General features: G+C 38.4%; 1 protein-coding gene across 3 annotated transcripts in view; it reads right to left on the bottom strand.

Moving 5' to 3' along the window:
* The window catches only part of ptprub (protein tyrosine phosphatase receptor type Ub), a 159,916-nt gene that overhangs the window by 66,146 nt on the left and 75,654 nt on the right, over positions 1–18,116 (bottom strand). For all 3 annotated transcript variants that reach the window (XM_053327511.1, XM_053327510.1, XM_053327509.1), the window contains exon 3: positions 4,513–4,784. In XM_053327511.1, coding sequence (XP_053183486.1) covers positions 4,513–4,784 — 272 coding nt within the window. The remainder of the gene's footprint in view (positions 1–4,512; positions 4,785–18,116) is intronic.

Below are 18,116 nucleotides of genomic sequence, written 5' to 3'. Positions count from 1 at the left end.
TAATTGTAGTGGTATTGTGGTCTCTTTGTGATTACGCCGTTTTTCTCTAGACATTATGAACAGTGCTGCCAGATATTTGCTGTGCAACAGAAACAAACATTACACAAAACATTACACAAGTAAGTACATTTAGGTTAGTTGAAGGGATGTTTTGTTTGCTAAGATATCCATTTCTTACTCAACTTTATATAAAATAAATAATAAATAATAAAGGAAAAATCCATGGTCTCACATTCCATCCATTACATTTTCATCTGAAGCTAATATGAGGTTTCAGTGGTTGAAGTAGGAAGTCATTTTAGTGCTAAATAGCTTGTTATGTTACCCCTTGATAGTTTCACAGGGTTTGTTGCGGGACACAACCACCTACAAAACCATAGACACCAGACACAGACTCAAGCTCACAGGGTCTGCTGAAGCTTCATATTATTTATGGCTAATAACTCTTAAGGTATGTATGTTATGTTAGTATTAAATAGACTTGATTATAACATTCATATATTAATATATATTAATGCTAAACTATGTTCCCTGAATAACCTGTAACAGATAGTATATACAGTAGTAGAAATGGGGATAAATAATAGTAATAGTAATAGTAATATAAATATGTGGAAAAGAGGAAAGAAACACTTGAAAAGCCAGTTTAAAGAAGGCTCTGACATTTGGAAGGAGAGAAAGAAGAGAGAAGAAAGTAAGAGAGTAAGAGGGGGAGGGCGACATGTCTCCAACTGTAGTTGGCAGTCTTGGAGGGCTGGATAACATCTTTAATATTTGATAACAAGGTTCTCCTGGTATTGCAAACACTTCTACCAATACGAGGCAGACAGAAATATGGCAGTGTACACTAGGCACACAAGACATCTTCAATCGAGACATCTCAAGGTGATCTTACTCTCTTAGATTTCCACTCCAAAATCCATTGAACTCAAAATCCCAATTTCACAACTGTGATAGGAGGAGGTCGTGTGCATAATCCTTGTTACCCCCTGACATTAATATCAATGGTAACCTGATCAGAGAACATAAGTGAACTCTGGACATATTGAAGCAAAGACATTAAGGCCTGCATGAATGACTTATTTTGGTTTTCAACATATTAATCCTCTTAGTTTTGGTGATTATCAGAGAATTGCTGTGACTGGTTTTGATTACATTCCACAATGACATTTTCAAGACATAAACAGTGACTGTGTATGATGTAAACAGTATATTTCATTACACCCAAAATAGTGTTATCTCACATGTGTATCTGTCCACTTAAAAAGGCTGCTACACTGACATTTTATATCCCTGTGCTGTTGGTAGGGAACTTCAAGCTCTAATATGTCCTGAAGTCTAATAATTTTTTGAACACAGTCTCAAAAATAACGTGTATTCTCCTGGGATTTATTTTACTCTGAGACAATAAAAAGAAGGACCTATTCTCTACCTCTGCTTCAAAAGAGTGCTTTGCTAGTTTAATGACAGGATAAATCTGTATGCCTATCATTTAAAATACAAAGTGATTGTATTAGACTTGCTACGGAGCCAAATCCAAACATTTTAGTATCTTAAGTCACACAAGCTGCAGCTAAATGCAACTAATGCTTTAGAGCTAAAATGCTGAATTTCATGAGAACTGTGCTGTAGCAAACCAGGTTCCAGCTGGTTCCAATTGTTCTCCTGTTTTATGTTTATCATCATTGCAGTGTTGCTGGTTACCAGAGGATAGCTAGTATTAATATGCTTTTAGAGAAAACATTCAGCCTTTTTCTGTTTTATCTGTGTAACAGAGAGCAGCGACTTGTTGCAAGACAAGACCCTTTGTCATTCCACAGTGATGAGGTTTTTGACTGCTGAGGGATTAATAATGTAAGCCGTGCTGTATGAGACTTTGAGGGAGCAGTTTGTTTAGCTTTCTATGGGCTAAGAAGCAGCACGAGGTCAGCTGAGTTCAAGATCCATGTGGGAGGAAATGAAGAGAAAATGCATTGTTTTAATTTCTTATATGCTGCAATTAGATACATTTTCTCTAAAGGTGTCACACTTGCTGACCAAATCCCCAATATTCACAAATTTAATTCAATAAATTTGAGTGCTGTGTTTTTCTCCACATGAGATAAAAACCTATAGGCAATTTAAACTGTTCTATTAAAGGGTTGTACTCTCAATACTGAGAAGCGTTAGCCCCATCCCCTTCTCCTGTACACTGTTTGTCCTTCTTCAGTCATCTACTCCTCCTCATAAGCCCATTATAAGCCTCCTTTTCTTAACTGGAGCCTCTCATTGGCAGCCGCAGCACAATTCTGACTCACCTATGAGCCATCAGTGTTTACTGGGACACTTACAGGAATGCGAGAGAAGAAAGTATGCATTTCGACTGGAGAAGAGGAAGGGATAACGTGGAGAGCAGACCAGCTAAGCACACAGGCAAATTCAATAGTTCTTGATCAAAGACAGAAAAGGAAACGGCTGGATAATGCATGTCATTATTGTATTCATAACCTAGTGATACAGCAGAATACTGGTTAAAGAGTCTGTTTTATAAAAGAGAGATCACTGCTCCTTTCTAACTATGTCCATCAGCAGTGAAGTACTCTTTAGCAAGACACTCAACTATTTTCAGCTCACTCATTGTTAAAAATTCAGCATAAGAGCAACAGCTATTTAATATATTTAACAAGGGTATTGTATAAGTAATGATTCACAGTGGAAATACCAGGAAATGAAAAGAATCTGACTGTGAAAACCTTATTATTTGTTGTAAAACCAAGCTGAAGAACAGTTTCAGCGACAGGAGTCCTTTCTAGTCTGTTTATGATGGATGAAGTTTAAAATGAAGAGACTGGCAGTAGCACTGATTAGCAGAGCTGCACTACTCTTGTATACTGATTTGTACTGACTGAAAATACACCCAATTAAGGGAAAAAGTTGGTAGCCTTCCACTAGCATCTGTAATGCAATTGGTTTTCCCCACTGAGGGTTTTTCTTTCCAAAGATATTTCAAAACATCTCTAACATGTTCCTTTGGTTTCCTGTGTATGTGTCATCTAAATAGATATCTTCTAGATAAAACAATGATTTGTTTATCATAAGTTAAAGAAATGGAAATGGAAATTTTCTTGCGAAATTCAATTGCACTCTTGTGTCAGTAAGTCCATATAAAGATACAGCCAACAGCCAATTAGGTTAGCTTAGCATAAAACCTGGAAGCATGGGGAAACAGTTTGCTTGGCTCTGCCGAAAGGTAAAAACCATCTGCTAACCAGATCCTCTAAATCTCATTAAATATCACGTAATATCTTCTATGTTTAAACAGTACAAAAACTTCTGCATGGCAACCACACAGTGACAACATTTAGTAAGTCACTGCAACAGGACAAGAAATAGTCCAGCACATAGTACCTTGTAAAATCACGACTTGTTTTTACATTTCAGTTTTTGTACACATTAAAAAAACTACAAGGTATTAATTAGTAGCAATGTCATTAAGCTCGTCTTAAGCTAAGCTAAATATATTGTTTCCTGGATTTAGATTTAGTTAGTGTACAGACAAATCCTCTTGTCTAAATCTTATCGAGGAAGCAAATAAGCTAATTTCCCAGAATGTCAAACAATTCCTTTGACAATAATTTCCCATGAGACTTTCCTACTGTGCTTTAATGGTTGAAGCATTTGGGATACTCACAATGATCATTTTGGCTAAGAATATGAATAAAGCTTGTAACACTTGATGTCAGTGTCAAACTCATTATGCTTCTTAAGGAAAGTAACAAAGCTCTCTGAGTTGTTGGTGTGTGATTGCTTCTGTTTTTTCTATCATCCCAATATATTTTATCTTATTATCAGATCATGTGATGGTAGAACAGTGTCACCCTACATCTAGCCCCCACTTTGTACAAAGGACTATTATTTATATAGTGAAGGTCAGATCTTGCAGAGCTGAATAGAATTTAATTAAGTCGGAGGGGATTGACAGTTCTTGATAAAATGCACACTACTCAACTTAATTGCTTTTTGACAGCTCTGCAGAGTTAGCAGGAAAAAATAAATTGGATTAATAGATGGATATCCCTTGTGCTCACCTGACTGTGCCATCTACAGACCAACACCATATCAGGCACCCAGAGTAGATGCCAAGCAATGTTTGAATACTGTAGGCAATAACATGCAATGAAAATTGAGTAAACAGATATTACTCTGTGGGTAAAATCTCTACCATGTGACACCTAGTTAGGGCCCTAAAGCACCAACAGTGGCTACATTCACAAGGGAATCAATGCTAATTCAATTGCAAGTAAATGCAAGTAATTAACACCAGATTCACCTCAAGGCTAAAATCAGTGGTGATCAACAAAGCCTTACAATCTAACACAACAGGTTTACAAGATGTCGGTGGTCTGCAGATTTTCGTTATATAAAGGAAAAGGAAACCTCTTGACCAGTAAAAGCACAACAAAACCTTTGAAACGAAACATCAGCCACATCACATGTAAGAAACTGATCCAAAGAAGAAATCTGGTTTCGCACCTGATATTCATTAGGCCAGAAGGTGCTGACAGCCAGCTCAACCTGATGCCACTGTTTCCCATGAGCCCCCGATATGTTCCACACTGGACTGCCGAGCGGACCACCGTTGACTCTCACATACGCCCGTAGGGCTCCTGGACTGTGGCCATCGCGACTGTACAGGAAGTAGCTGAATTGGACACAGTGTGTGTCATTTTCACTCAGTGTCTGCAACAACAGCTGAGCACGATGACCCACGGCATGCTGGGAGGAGTTCACCAACATATAGGACCCTGAAAGGAGGAGAAAACATTATTTATAGCATTCCAACCTTATAGGTCACATTTTATCACTTTTTATCAGTTTGCGACCATTTTCATATACAGTATGTTGCTATTCTCTGCATGCTGAGGACAATGAGAGTATATTTTAAGTGGTAGGTATCAGCCTTTTCAAACCTGAAATCATAATCATTGTGTTTCCTCTAAACCAGCTGCATCATAAACTGACATCATCTACAAGTTGTGGCAGTGAAGTATGCATTTTAAAAAGTAAACCATCTAAAATTTCCGGAGTCTGAGACATGTCATGTAGAAAAAAACAAACATTTTGTGTGCATGATTTAATAATTTGAGCTCTTAAATCAATAATTTGTGCACCCAATCTAGCCATTAGTGCTCCTGATTTAATATTGTTTTTGTTGTGAGGCTCCCACTCCAAGGATCTGCCTAACGCTCCCACGCTAGCCAAACAAACCTCATGCTGCAGCAGAGGATAACACGAAGCCACTCCTTAATGAAGCATATACATAAACATATATAACATACTACATATAAAAGGTGAATATGTTAACAAGGCATCCTCCAAAGCTGGTACTTCATGTCCCTGCTCTAAAATGTATAAATTAAGTAATTCATGTGTAAAAAATATTAATTTGAGAGCACACATTATTAAATTGCGCATGCTAATTTGTTTTGTTTTTCTCTCACTGACACTTCCCAGTCTCCATACAAATGCCTACAGCATTGAATCATGTTAAATTGGAAAAATGAAATAAAGAACTGTATACTAATTCCTCTTCCTATCAAATTAAGAAAAAATTAAAAATCAGAAATAAAGTGGAATGACATAAAATGGAAAATAATTACTGCAAGAATCAGTGCTTGTGAAGGCAGTAGTTATTGTGAATAGTGGTGAGAGACATGGAGAACAAGTGAGATAGAAAAAAAATCCACCAGACTGTGAGAGAAACCACCAGTGGCAGTTTTCCCTCTGCAAGATGATGCCGAGGTAAGAAACGAGATTCACAAAACCCCCCAAAGCCTCCTCTAATCAGGATAACATAACCCCATTGCCCTTTGTCTAGCATCTGTCCTGCCTTGAGCCGGTGCCCGCTAACGTGATTAGCACAACAATGTTGGGAGACCTTCCTGTGTACTCACATAATCAAGCCTCTTGTCTTTGTACTCCAAGGTCTTTCTGTTCTCAGTCAGAAATGATCCTGTGAGACCAGACAGTCACAGCCTTGGCGCCAGGTGTCCCGAAGACATTTATTCTCCACTCAGATGTAATAGCATGTGAACGCTGAATTGCCAGATAGAGAAAGATTTCCTAACATCCCACACAGCCTGCACCTCTAAACTGGGAAACATCCTTCACAAAAGAACACACACACCGGTCCTCAACATTTTCACACCTTCTAAACAATTCACTATAAAACCACAAGTACAGTGGGCTATAAGTACAAAACTCATTTTTGTCCTTCAGGTGTGACTCCAGAGACTGCTTTTCAAATAAGACACCCATGGAGTCATCTGGTTGTTCACCAGCACCACCCAGCTACTGGGAAAACACTAATTACCTCTTTAAGTGCAAATGCTACAAAACTCCTAAATTCACAGGCTGCTGTTTTATATAATGAGATTGAGATTCACAACCCTTAACCCTAAGCTATAAAGAAAGTTAATCTAAGGACCACAGACAAGTAGCAATGGTCATTATCTGGAGGCCCTTACTGCAAAGCTCTATTGCCCTGCAGCACACTGTCAACAGGCTCTGATTTGTGTCCTATCCTGGGCTGGGGATCTCTGCACTCTCATTTTGCTTTGCTTAATTAGATCCTTCAGAATCTGTCTCCTCTTCTGCAACCTCCAGGCCCACAAGGGACTCATAAAATAATAGCATGGGCTGAAATGCTGCAGCCGTACCGTTCTCACTGGCGGTTACGTCCTGGATGTGTGCCCCTTGTTTTATGTATAGACATTATTAACACCTTTCTATTGACTCTGCAAGCTGCTCTAATGTCACATGGGGACATATGCTCCTGTCACTCCACTGCCCTTTAACCTCCTTTGAAATGTAAATCAAAGATATAGGTGAATATATTTAACAACATACTGTATGTGAGTGCATATGCTGTATGAAAATGTCCATGAATTAAACATTGCGACAAAGTAAATGAAAGCCCTGCCCATAATCTGTGCCATAATCCTGATATACTATAAAATAATCCCATTCCACATGGACAATGCATTATGCATAATGTTAGTTCATGCAATTCGGCAAATTTTCAAAGATGTGGCTCTGTGAAGCCATTTATTAACAACATGGTTGTTAAGGCAATGCTTGTATCACGGGGGGAAAGGGATGGGATTTTAAAAAATACACAAAAAGAACAAAAATGCTTGATTTCAATGCAAACATATGAAAAAACTTTTTATTAGTTAAATAGCGAAGAAAAGAAAAGGCCAACTGCAATTGCCAAGAGCCCAAGATACTGCAAACCAACAGACTAACACCCATTTCATTTCTGTGAAAGTGAAAATGTGACATTTTTCTGTGACAAATGACTTCAATGCTATATCGTTCATCAAAACTGTTGTCAATTAATTTTTTGATGATCAACTACTTACTTTATTAACTAATTGTTTCAGCATTAAATATAGACAAAAACAATACATATAACAGTAAGAAAAGAAGAAAATATTTATATCATCCAGAACGTGGATGCCACTGAGGGAAAAATGAGACAAACAGTGCTCAAAACAAAAGCAGAATGTTCAGTTAAAATTGGAATTGACTTATTTGAATGAAATGAAAGTCAAAGTAAACAGATAAAAGAATAAGGATAATTTGTTATCTAAATATATAATATATAAATATATATAAATAACACTGGAATTGAAACTGGGGATCGATAAGAACCAGAATCAATCAAATGAAATCAAGAAAAAATCAAACAATACCAAATCCAAACACTCTGCTCAACCTTCTCTACTACGTTTAGAAAGCATATTTGCAGGATCCTGTGGAAGGACAGGAATGATAAAAGGAAGATGAAAAAACACAATTTTCTCTCAGTCAATAATATGTCAGAAGAAACATGGATTTCTGATAAAAGAGAAAAATAAAGAGGATCTTGCTGGGGTCAAAGGGTCAGCTGTGAAGTGGTCTAACATATTGTACTTCAGTGACAGATTGGTTAATACTAACCTTAAGGCCGGTAAATTTAGATTTACCTTGAGATGAGAACACACTGAATGACATCTTCAGAAGGAGCTTGGGAGATGACGAACTTGTTACCCTCCACCATGTCTTTAGAACAGGTCATAGTGACCGTCACTGCCCACACAAAGTAATAACACTGTTCTGCTACTCATACAACAAAATTAGAGCATACGTTTTAAATGCTCTAATTTAAAACCTGCTTAAAACATAACTTAAATCAACTCCTTGCCCTTTTGCCTGTAGACAAGTTTTCCTTTTTTGTTTGTTTGTTTTTCTTGTTTTATCTTTCAATCGGTCATGTTTTTGACATCATGGGTAGCAGCTAGTTAGCAAGGTCAGCATAATTAGCATAGACTGTGTAGCCCATTGGCTATAAAAATAAGCTTGGTGTTTCTGATCTAAGCACCTTGCTGGGCAACTGACAGGTGTGTTTATGGTGTTTGTGTGCTCTGAAAGACATCACACAGCAGACAGTCTGTTAGCCCAGCATGCTAATACTACATGAACATATGGATGACACAATATGTTTACTCTCTCTGTAATAACAGACTACTTATTACTTTGTTATTATAGAGAGCCCATATGTAAACATATGGATGAGAACATATGTTTACAGACATCCACAGATTGAAACAGATGAAAAAGCAGTTGGAAGGGGAGTTAAAATTAGCCTGTCCACCGAGGAATCGGATCTGGAGTCGATAAATACCTATGACTACTGCAGAGTGATTTGACCCCGGAATTAATGCCAATTGTACCCTTTCCCACAGAAGACAAAAGCCAGAAGTTAGTGGGTGTGAGTGGGCTTTTTGTCCAGTGTTATAGAAATCCTTGGATTTATCTGAGAAGTTGGCCTACTCTGCCACTGAAAGCTGAGCTCAGTGACACTAAATAAGAGGCTCAGGCTTCAACTGAAAACTTCATATTGTCTATGTAGTAACATAATGAACTTTAGCTTTAACAACTGTACAATTTTTAAACTCTTAAATGTCAACATGAACACAAAATAAAGGATGCTTTGCTGCTGAAAGACAAGTCAATTGCAGGATATTTCTTATCAGATTTTTTTTATTATTACTTTCTAAGAGATGTTCAGACTTAGAAATAGCTTAATACAGCTGGTGACCTTGTTTTTATTATACATTGATGAGAAACTTTAAGAATCTGGTATTTCTCACTGTGGAATTTAAAACTCTACAATTCAAACTTTAAAAGATATTTTTACAAAACATTTTGAAGAGGAATGTTGAGACCAAAAATTGTTCCCATCTTAAAAAATGTAGACGCTCCTGCTCTTTTAATAGCACACACTGCTATCATCAAGGTCACCAGACGTTTACTGCTTTACTGCTCTAGAAACAAATTCATTTGAACCACACCTTTGATATAGTGGCCACTAGTCTCCTGGTTGTACCAACACAAGCCTTTAAAATGTGTGCACCTAAGCTTTGAAACTCATGAACATAAACTAGTATATGTAGTTATTTAGTATACAAAATATTATTTAGTATACTAAACTAGTATGGCCTTTTAAATCACTTTTTAAATCTCACATTAATCTGATGATTCTCTCTCTCTGATTGTTATATCAGGTTCCCTTTTTAATACTCAGATTACACCTAACACAGCTTACCTAGATTTATTTGATTTTACTGTTCATTTTATTTTTATAATTTCCTTTTTCATCTCATATTATTATTGTTTTACTCTGCTAACCTCATTTTTTTATTTAAGATTTTTTCATTTTTATTAAAGATGCTTGAAAATAAATACAGCTAATCAGATCAAACTGTGGTGTTAGTGCTACCATGCATGCCCCCCCCCCCACACACACACACACACAACACAGCACCTTTCATGAATTGAACTCCAACGCACCGTGAAATCTGATAAAGTTCCATCCATCCATTGATGCCCCTCCCAAGGGCAAAAGAACATCCATAACAAGATTAGGACTGATCCAGCACATCATAATTCATACGGAGCACTGCTGGACTACAACCTGGTCACAGGCTGTACAGTAGGTGACATTATCTGTGGCGAGCCGCAGTAGATGAAGAAGGTAAAGGAGGAGGATAAACAGAGGGTGGGGCTGGGTTTGTGCAACACTGATACGTTAGGTGGGGTCACAAACAGTGAGTCAATAAAATACAAAAGAAAGCGGGGAAAAAAGGAAATTGCAAATTAGAGACAGCAGAGTTATTAATATGGGAGATGGTAAACATAAAACATGGGGGAAAACCCAAACAGAACGGAAACATAACACATTATTATTTTGTTTTCTTCTTCCACTGCATAAAATACACTAAGTCTTTCTCTGTATGACCTGTTCAGCAAAGCTTTGTCCCTCTGACATCCAAGGCCAGAGTATAAGTAATCTCAAATACACAAGAAACTAGAGGGACCAGAGGTCTGAATATAATGGGATCAATGGCTGTGTTAGGGTTTAAGAAGCGTCCTTGATGCTGCTTGCTGTGCCATTACTGTTAGTCTAAGCCCTGGCTGGCTCTCAGCACATTGGCCTTGTTGCTCATCTTTTCACCAGGTACCTTCATTCTGTCCTGTACTCTCTTTTGAGAAGGTCATGTGGGATTTCAAACTCAATCTCTGAGGGTCCACAAACCCCAGCTGTCTGCAATAACCTTCTGTGCAAATAAATAAATAAGCAAACAAATAAATAAATAATAGGGAAAGAGTAGAGACGTGGCCATCGGCCCAAAAGGATCATTACTGTTGTCATTTCCCTGATGTTTGGCCTCCTTCCGAGAAAACCAGCACACAAATGTAAAACTGCCTAATCATGTCCTGAAATTGTTCACCAACCAAAAGTCCAGCTTTCAATGGAAGACATGTCACTAACAGACATTAATGCCTTGTTGCAAATGCCAGACATTAATGTGTTTAATAACCATTGCTGGACAAAGTAAATGACAAACAGAAAATTCTTTGAACCACACTGGTGTTTTTGCCTGTCTGATTTTATCGATAATTTGAGGCAAGCCTGGAGTTAAGTAAAAATCATTGATGGAAGCTTTGATAAAAGGAATCCCGTTGAGAGGATGGACAAGTTCCCTTCCTAATGGAAGATCTCATACTGGGACACAGCAATAATAAGACATCACACAGACTTTATTGACTTATCGCAATGACACGCAATGACAACATTCCTGCTAGGAGGCTGAGCAGCACAACAGTCTCCTCTAAACATAACAGCAGTGTTTTGCTAAGACATTGAAGGTCTTTTCTCTTTCATTATCCATGTCAGCATCCACATTCATATGTCTAGTCAATCATATGCAATACCCTATTTTGAGTTTTCAAAGAATGTTTCCTCCATTTACTACTACAATCAGAAAATGCCAGAGTCTAATTTATATTTTGCTCTATTGTGTTTGAGTAATTATTATTCTTAAATCTTAAAGCTGCAATAAAGAATGTTTTTATTAGAGTAAAGGATCAAATTACTGGTTTTATCGGGAGCAGCAGGCAGCTGTTTTCAGCAAAGTGTTTATACAGTACCTGCCCAGCACCAAATGGGAAGCAGACAAACACAGCACTAATGAACGCTGTGGAACATTTAGCAGCATAAGAGACAAATATTTAGCTCAGGAGAAGATGCAGAGCAAACCAGACCTCAAAGAAAATTCTATATTAGGTTTATATTCATCAGGTGGAATGCTAATGTTGATTTGGGTCCGTTGGTATGTAAAAAATGTTTGTTGCCTGTGCCAGATAAACTGCAGAAGCAGAAGTTCATTAAATATGAAGCTACTGCTGATTAGCTAAAATGCACAAAAACTGGACAAGTTGGACACCACAACTTGGTGGGGAGGGGGAGGAGGAGTTCCCCTTTGGACATAAGCCAGACTAACTGTCTCACCCTCTTTGTCAGCCTCTATGCAAAGCTAAGCCAGTCAGCTGCTGGTAGTACTGTAGCTTTATATTTACTGTACACATATGAGTGGTATCAATCTTCTCATCTGACTTTCAGCAATAATGCAAATATAAGGGTATTTCCCAAAAAATGGAACAATTAAAAAAATAATATTACATTAGTGTTGCATTTACAGCTTGTTTCCGCTATCCTCAAAACTTCCATTATAGAAGTTTAAGTCCTTTAAGGTACAGATAATTCCACAAAGTGCAAACTATGCATCTATATGCAACCAAAATAACTGCATAAATCAAACAAAACTATCAGATTTAAAATGTTTCGTAATTAAAACTGCACGTATGCACCCTCAAGCACCGTAGTGTTAGACAAGTGAAAACATGGCTGTTGGCTGCATAGGAGCCTTCTCTATTGCAACCAAATCAATAGAGCAGCCAACCAGCTTCAGGCCAAGAAGGACTGACAGGTTTTCCATTCCCAAGGCTGACACACCACCTGAAGTACAGAACCTAATCCCATTTTTATCCCATGCTCACTCTATCATGCACAGCTCCACCTCTGTGATACTCATTCTCTCCCATTCACATCATTTTTCATTATCACCATCGTCATCTATCAGGCTGCTTCTCTCCCACCGTTTAAAAATATTCCAAGCAGTAGGTAGGTATTGACATTTTCTGTTCTTTGAAACAATCTGCCCCTCTGGCTGTGGCATTTTTCATTGACCAAAGATCAATTTCAAATGACATCTCCTCTGTCATTCATATCTAAATGTTAATAATGGAACAGTACTCACTTCATCAACTTATCGTTTTTCATTTGCACACAATCTATCCTATCTGGAGGACTTTAATGCATTTGAGTAATCTATACCCTGTGTCCTTATTGTAAGACGTCACTGTTCTACAAAGCCCTAATTTAAAATGCAAAAACAGACCAAAAGGTGACAGAATGGAGAGTATTGAATTAGGTTGTATGATGCCACAGGGCACACTTAACCTTTTTTTCCTGTGCCTTTGACTATACTCTTTACAACTCATGCTCAATTTCTGCTCCTAACTTTATCTCATTCTAAGCAAGAGCTGTGACTGGTTATTCTGCAGGTCTTTATCGCCTAAAGTAGAAAGCAAGTAGACCATTACATGTGCCTCTGGGGACAACCTGCTGCACGATGGGTAGAAACAGAGAGTGAGTGAGTAAGGGCCAGCTGAGGACTGATGTTTGGGGCAGAAAATAAATTAAAAAGTGGTGCTTTTGACGAAGTAGCCTGTGCCATCCAGCATATGAGAAAGATAAGGCCACGTCAGCAAGTGTTGTTGTCCTCTTTGTGGGGTGGAGGGGGTTAGAAAGGTGCATTTTCTCAACAGTCTGCTCACACTGACCTTTTGAATTGTCCTCTAGGCAATTCAGGATCAACTGCCAGTTTTTCCCAGGAGAGAGGCGAATGAGTAGACACAGGGGGAAAAAGAGAGCAGAGGGCAGATGTACACTTTTTGTACATCAAAGTCTATTTTCTGAATACAGCCTAACACCTCCATCATTCTGTGACTGTACAGAGGAAGAGGAAATAAAAAACACACACACACACAAACACACACACACACACACACACACACACACACACACACACACACACACACACACACACACACACACACACAGGTGTTTCAGATGATAATTGTGCAAAACACACACAATCTGTGTCCAAAATAACTCTGAGCAGTAAATTGAGACACTTCTGAGTCATCGCTAATTTTATATCATCATTGACATTGTGTTATGTTGCACAACTGCAATTTTCACATCAGTGAAATACAGAACATTGCATTGTGGGATTGTTAATGGAAAGAAGTGTGCATGCAATGGGAACTATTTCTTGGTCCTGTTCTGTATACTATATAGAGCATAAATATTTCACTTTTCCTATAAAGAAAATGTGATTCCAGACACAGTCACAGAGTCTCCACAGTTATTCCTCTTCTTCACCTCACCCCTTGGTCAAGCCGATGGCGTACCTACACAGAGCTCTCTGCGTCTCTGTGAACCCCTATGCCGTCCCCTGACGTGCACCTCCCCAGAAATGTAACTACACGTCGAGGCAACACAGACAGCAAGGGCTGTGATTGGTTTGCTTGGTAGCAACGTATTTCCTGTATTGTGAAATTAATTCCAGTCGCCTGCCTCTGGCCCACCATTTTTATTTTGGTAAACACAAACACAATGGACCATGTTGAAGAGCGTCTAATCGAAGAAGTTAGGAAGTATAAGAACAATTGAACAATTTGTCATTTACCGATTACAAGGACTGCCAGATGGCAAACAATTAGTAGAGGGAAATATGACGGTGGTGACCATGAACCACAATGCCCCAGGTTCTTGTCCAGTCAGAAATCTTTGTTGCAGGTCATTCCCCCTTTCTTTCTCTGCTTATTTGGCTATCAAAACAAAAACAAAAAAATAGAAAATGCCACTTTCACTACAACTGTGTGTCACTTCCATCTCATTAGGAGTGAAAATGGTTCTTTGCTCTAACAAAAGATCAAAAAAGCACTATGACCCATGTCTTCGAATGCTACTATATGTAGCACTTTTGATACTTAAGGACGAAGAGTACTGAAATCCTGGGTGAAGTCAGAATTATGATTTCCAAATGTAAGCATGTGCTTTCAAGAGCACTCGAAACCAACAGACTTTCAAAATACCACACCATGTGAGTTCACTGATTAGTTCCCCCTGAGTGCTTCAATGTGTGCTAATCATTCAAATTAGCCACAAAGTCCTGCATGCTATCAGCACTGCATGGGCACGCTTGACCAATTCCCGTAAACAAAACCATATGCAAATAAGGAAAAGGCATTTCAGACGTTTTAAGCAGGACTATTTGTATTTCTCAACTCAAGCAGAATCAACACAGGAATCACTTTGATTGAGCAAAAACATTTTCTGTGCAGGTCAAACTAGCTGTCCATCACAACCACACACAGACAGAGGTGCATTCTGCTAAAAAAATACAACAAAATCCTTCAGGTTTGCACAGATCTTGACCATATGACTGCAATTTGTAACTTATTAAAAGAGATTAGTTCAGCCTCAAGTGCCAAAAATGCAAATTAATGAGGTAATTGCACAATGTGCCTTTTAATGCAGTCTGGACTTAAAAGTCATAAGATCCCCTTTAAACCTGAGCTGCAGTTTTGCTGTTCAGAGAGTTATTGGTATAGACCCTGTATGGCATGACTGTGCAGAAAATAGGCCATATGTGCTTCAATTAGGTGTGATGCTCAAAGTTTAACAAATACAACAGGGAGCTCAGTTGTATAGGAGGAGTATCCAGACGCCTTTTGTTTGCTCTATTTTTTTTAAAATTGTTATTCAGTAAGGCAGTCTCATTGAGATTAAGATCTATTTTCCAAGAGAACATCTTAAGAAACGAACACAATCAGCAGACAGAAACAACACAACTACACAACAAACAGAAAATGAATAAAAACAGTTACAAGACTCAAAAACATCAGATAATAAAGCTTTAAAATCTCCGGGAGGAATGTAAGACTCAAGTTTGATCACATCCCCAGGCTAGAAAGGTTGGTCAGGGATGTAATCAACCATGTGGTCGGGCTATGATCTCTATCACTGACGTTCCAACTATATAACCAAGATGGTTAATAATGATTAATGATTAATTTTGTCTCCATTCGGCCTGCAAAAAAAAGTTGCATCACCATAGCAGCCTGGTCAAACTGATGTTCTGCAGAATGAACATGTTATAGGACCCTCCAGGCCAGTAAGAAACTGCATTTCGCAGATTGAGAGTGGCGTCATAAATTAACTGCCTGGTGATCAAATGGGAAGAGTTTGTAGTTAAGATATAGAACAAGTATTGAAGATAGGATGTTAATGTTTATGTTTCTTGCTCGAATCATGTTGTACAGTGTTTGCTACAAGGGAATTTGATGTTGGTAAAGTGTGCAGCTGACAGATGAGTGTGATATATCGGACTGGTCTCCTATCTCCCTCTGGAAACGTCCTGGAGGTTATGAAGCTGAAAAAAGACACAGTCTGAACATGTGGAGAAAGAGACTGAGACCTTGTTGTTGTCCTGCTCAGCTGTGGCTCCAGGGTGTTACAAAAATCCATAAACCTCACCCCCGAGTACTCAGCAGCACTTTATCAGCCAGTCATCACCCTCAGAGAACACATCACACGGCCCTGATGTGCTTTCCCCTCATGGCACAATGAACCAAGAGCCTCCGTGACAGAAAATGCAATAGTGGTAAGTGCTGCGCTTCACTATGGTTTCACAGGTGTTCTTATATCAGCATCAATCATAATCAATATATATATATATATATATATATATATATATATATATATATGGTATTTTCTTAAAAACAATCTACCTTTACAGAATTACATATTCCACATATAAAAACATGTTGTGCTTGTACCTTTTCTGCTGTTTGTTCTCACAGGACACATCAAACAAATTCAGGTGGACAAGCATAATATGTATGTAGACATATTCAGAAGCTAACATTTTAATAATATTTAATCATATACGATTCACTGCTGAGCATATGTTCGACTGTAACTCAGGTGCAACATTTTGGCCACAGACAATACACATATGCCTCTTTGTCTCTGTCCTACATTTAACGCCTACAGGGCATTCACACATTCCTCTGCAAAGCATGCCTGTTTAGTTTCACTGCAGCATCCAGGCCTTCAGGGCTTCCTCCTAGTTTATTGTTCCCATGAGCTATACTGCCTGGACAGAGTAGAGAATACACATTTTCCCCTAACACGAAAGTGCAACTATATGCATAAATTAATGTTCTATATTTCTGCTGAATGAGTATAACATTAATTCTCCATGTACAGATCCATTTGACCTTCTCTACAGGGATACTTAAAACATAATCTTGGCCTCAGCCTTGACCTACTCCTTGTCCTGCCTCTCAGCACCCCAGAAGGAAGAAGATAAAATTGAATGAATTAATGGGGCTCTATTAATTCATTTCCTGTACGCCCCGTCTCACTCAGAGAGCTAAATTTAACAGTGCTGCAATAGAAAGGCAACCTATCCAAAGTGATTCCCTCTCTTTATCTGATGTAATCTGGTATAGTTTCAAGCCAGAAAAGCACTGAAAATGATTAAATAAGTAAATAAAACGGACAAGTGAAGAAATAAATAAATGCATTATGAATTATATTTTTCCAGGGTGACACTGCAAATCATACCAGTTGATGAGACCTGAGATGGAATTTTTTTTCACTGGACACAGAGGAGAGGCAGAGAGGAGACAATCCACCGACAGGGCCAGTTTCTGATTAGATTTTCATTAGCTCCTTGTTATCAATGACTGATCCCATTAACATGTCAGCATGGCGACATGCCCCTGCGGTAAACCGAGACACTTCCAGGGATGGCATAATAACCTATGCCATGGTTTGGTCATCTGTCTTGACACATAGCTAATGAGATAGTCACGAGCAGTAATGAATGGTAGCTGGTAAATGATGTCTTTTTCCAAAGCTCTTCCGTGGAATTATTTATTGAAAAAAAAAACAAAAAAACATGTTGTCATACTACATGTACTTGAATGATATTTGTAGTTTCTAAAGCTCCATTCAAAGTCAACATTGTAGTGATTTAATTGTATGGCTCTAGGCATACTATATCCCAGGATATTAGAGTAATCAGTGATAAATCAGCATAAGCCATTTAAGCAAAACAACCCTGTATACAATCTGCTCATTTTCCCACATACTAATACACCATTTGCTCACACATATAAACCAAATGCTAAATTTCGTGTCACAGTAGTGTCAACAGATACAGCTAGAATTGCCTTCAGCATGCTTTTTAGTAATTACCCAGCTTGTTTAAAAGAGCCTTCACCAGCAAAGTTGTCCACCCACACTATCCCTCCCAAACACTTAAGTCCCAATGAACTCTGCCAGCTATTTCCCTGTCAGATATTAATACAGTCACATTCTTCCAACAATGACACGGTGTCTTTCTGGCTCTCCAGATTTGTATTGTACAGTAGGGGCATGTTGCTGCATTCGCTAACATTGTGTAATATTTATTTAGTTGTACTGACTGAATGAACTGTGTGAACAATGGCATTGCCGTGTGGCAGCAAGGTGGTATATATAAAGAGAGATTACGTCCACTGCGTCACAGGGAGACTTTCGTAGTTGATGGATGGACAGGTGCCAA

This window comes from Scomber japonicus, chromosome 10, assembly GCF_027409825.1.
Source record: "Scomber japonicus isolate fScoJap1 chromosome 10, fScoJap1.pri, whole genome shotgun sequence".
Taxonomy (NCBI): Eukaryota; Metazoa; Chordata; class Actinopteri; order Scombriformes; family Scombridae; genus Scomber; species Scomber japonicus.
Note: the sequence above shows the minus strand (reverse complement) of the source record. Positions and strands in the feature narration are given on the sequence as shown.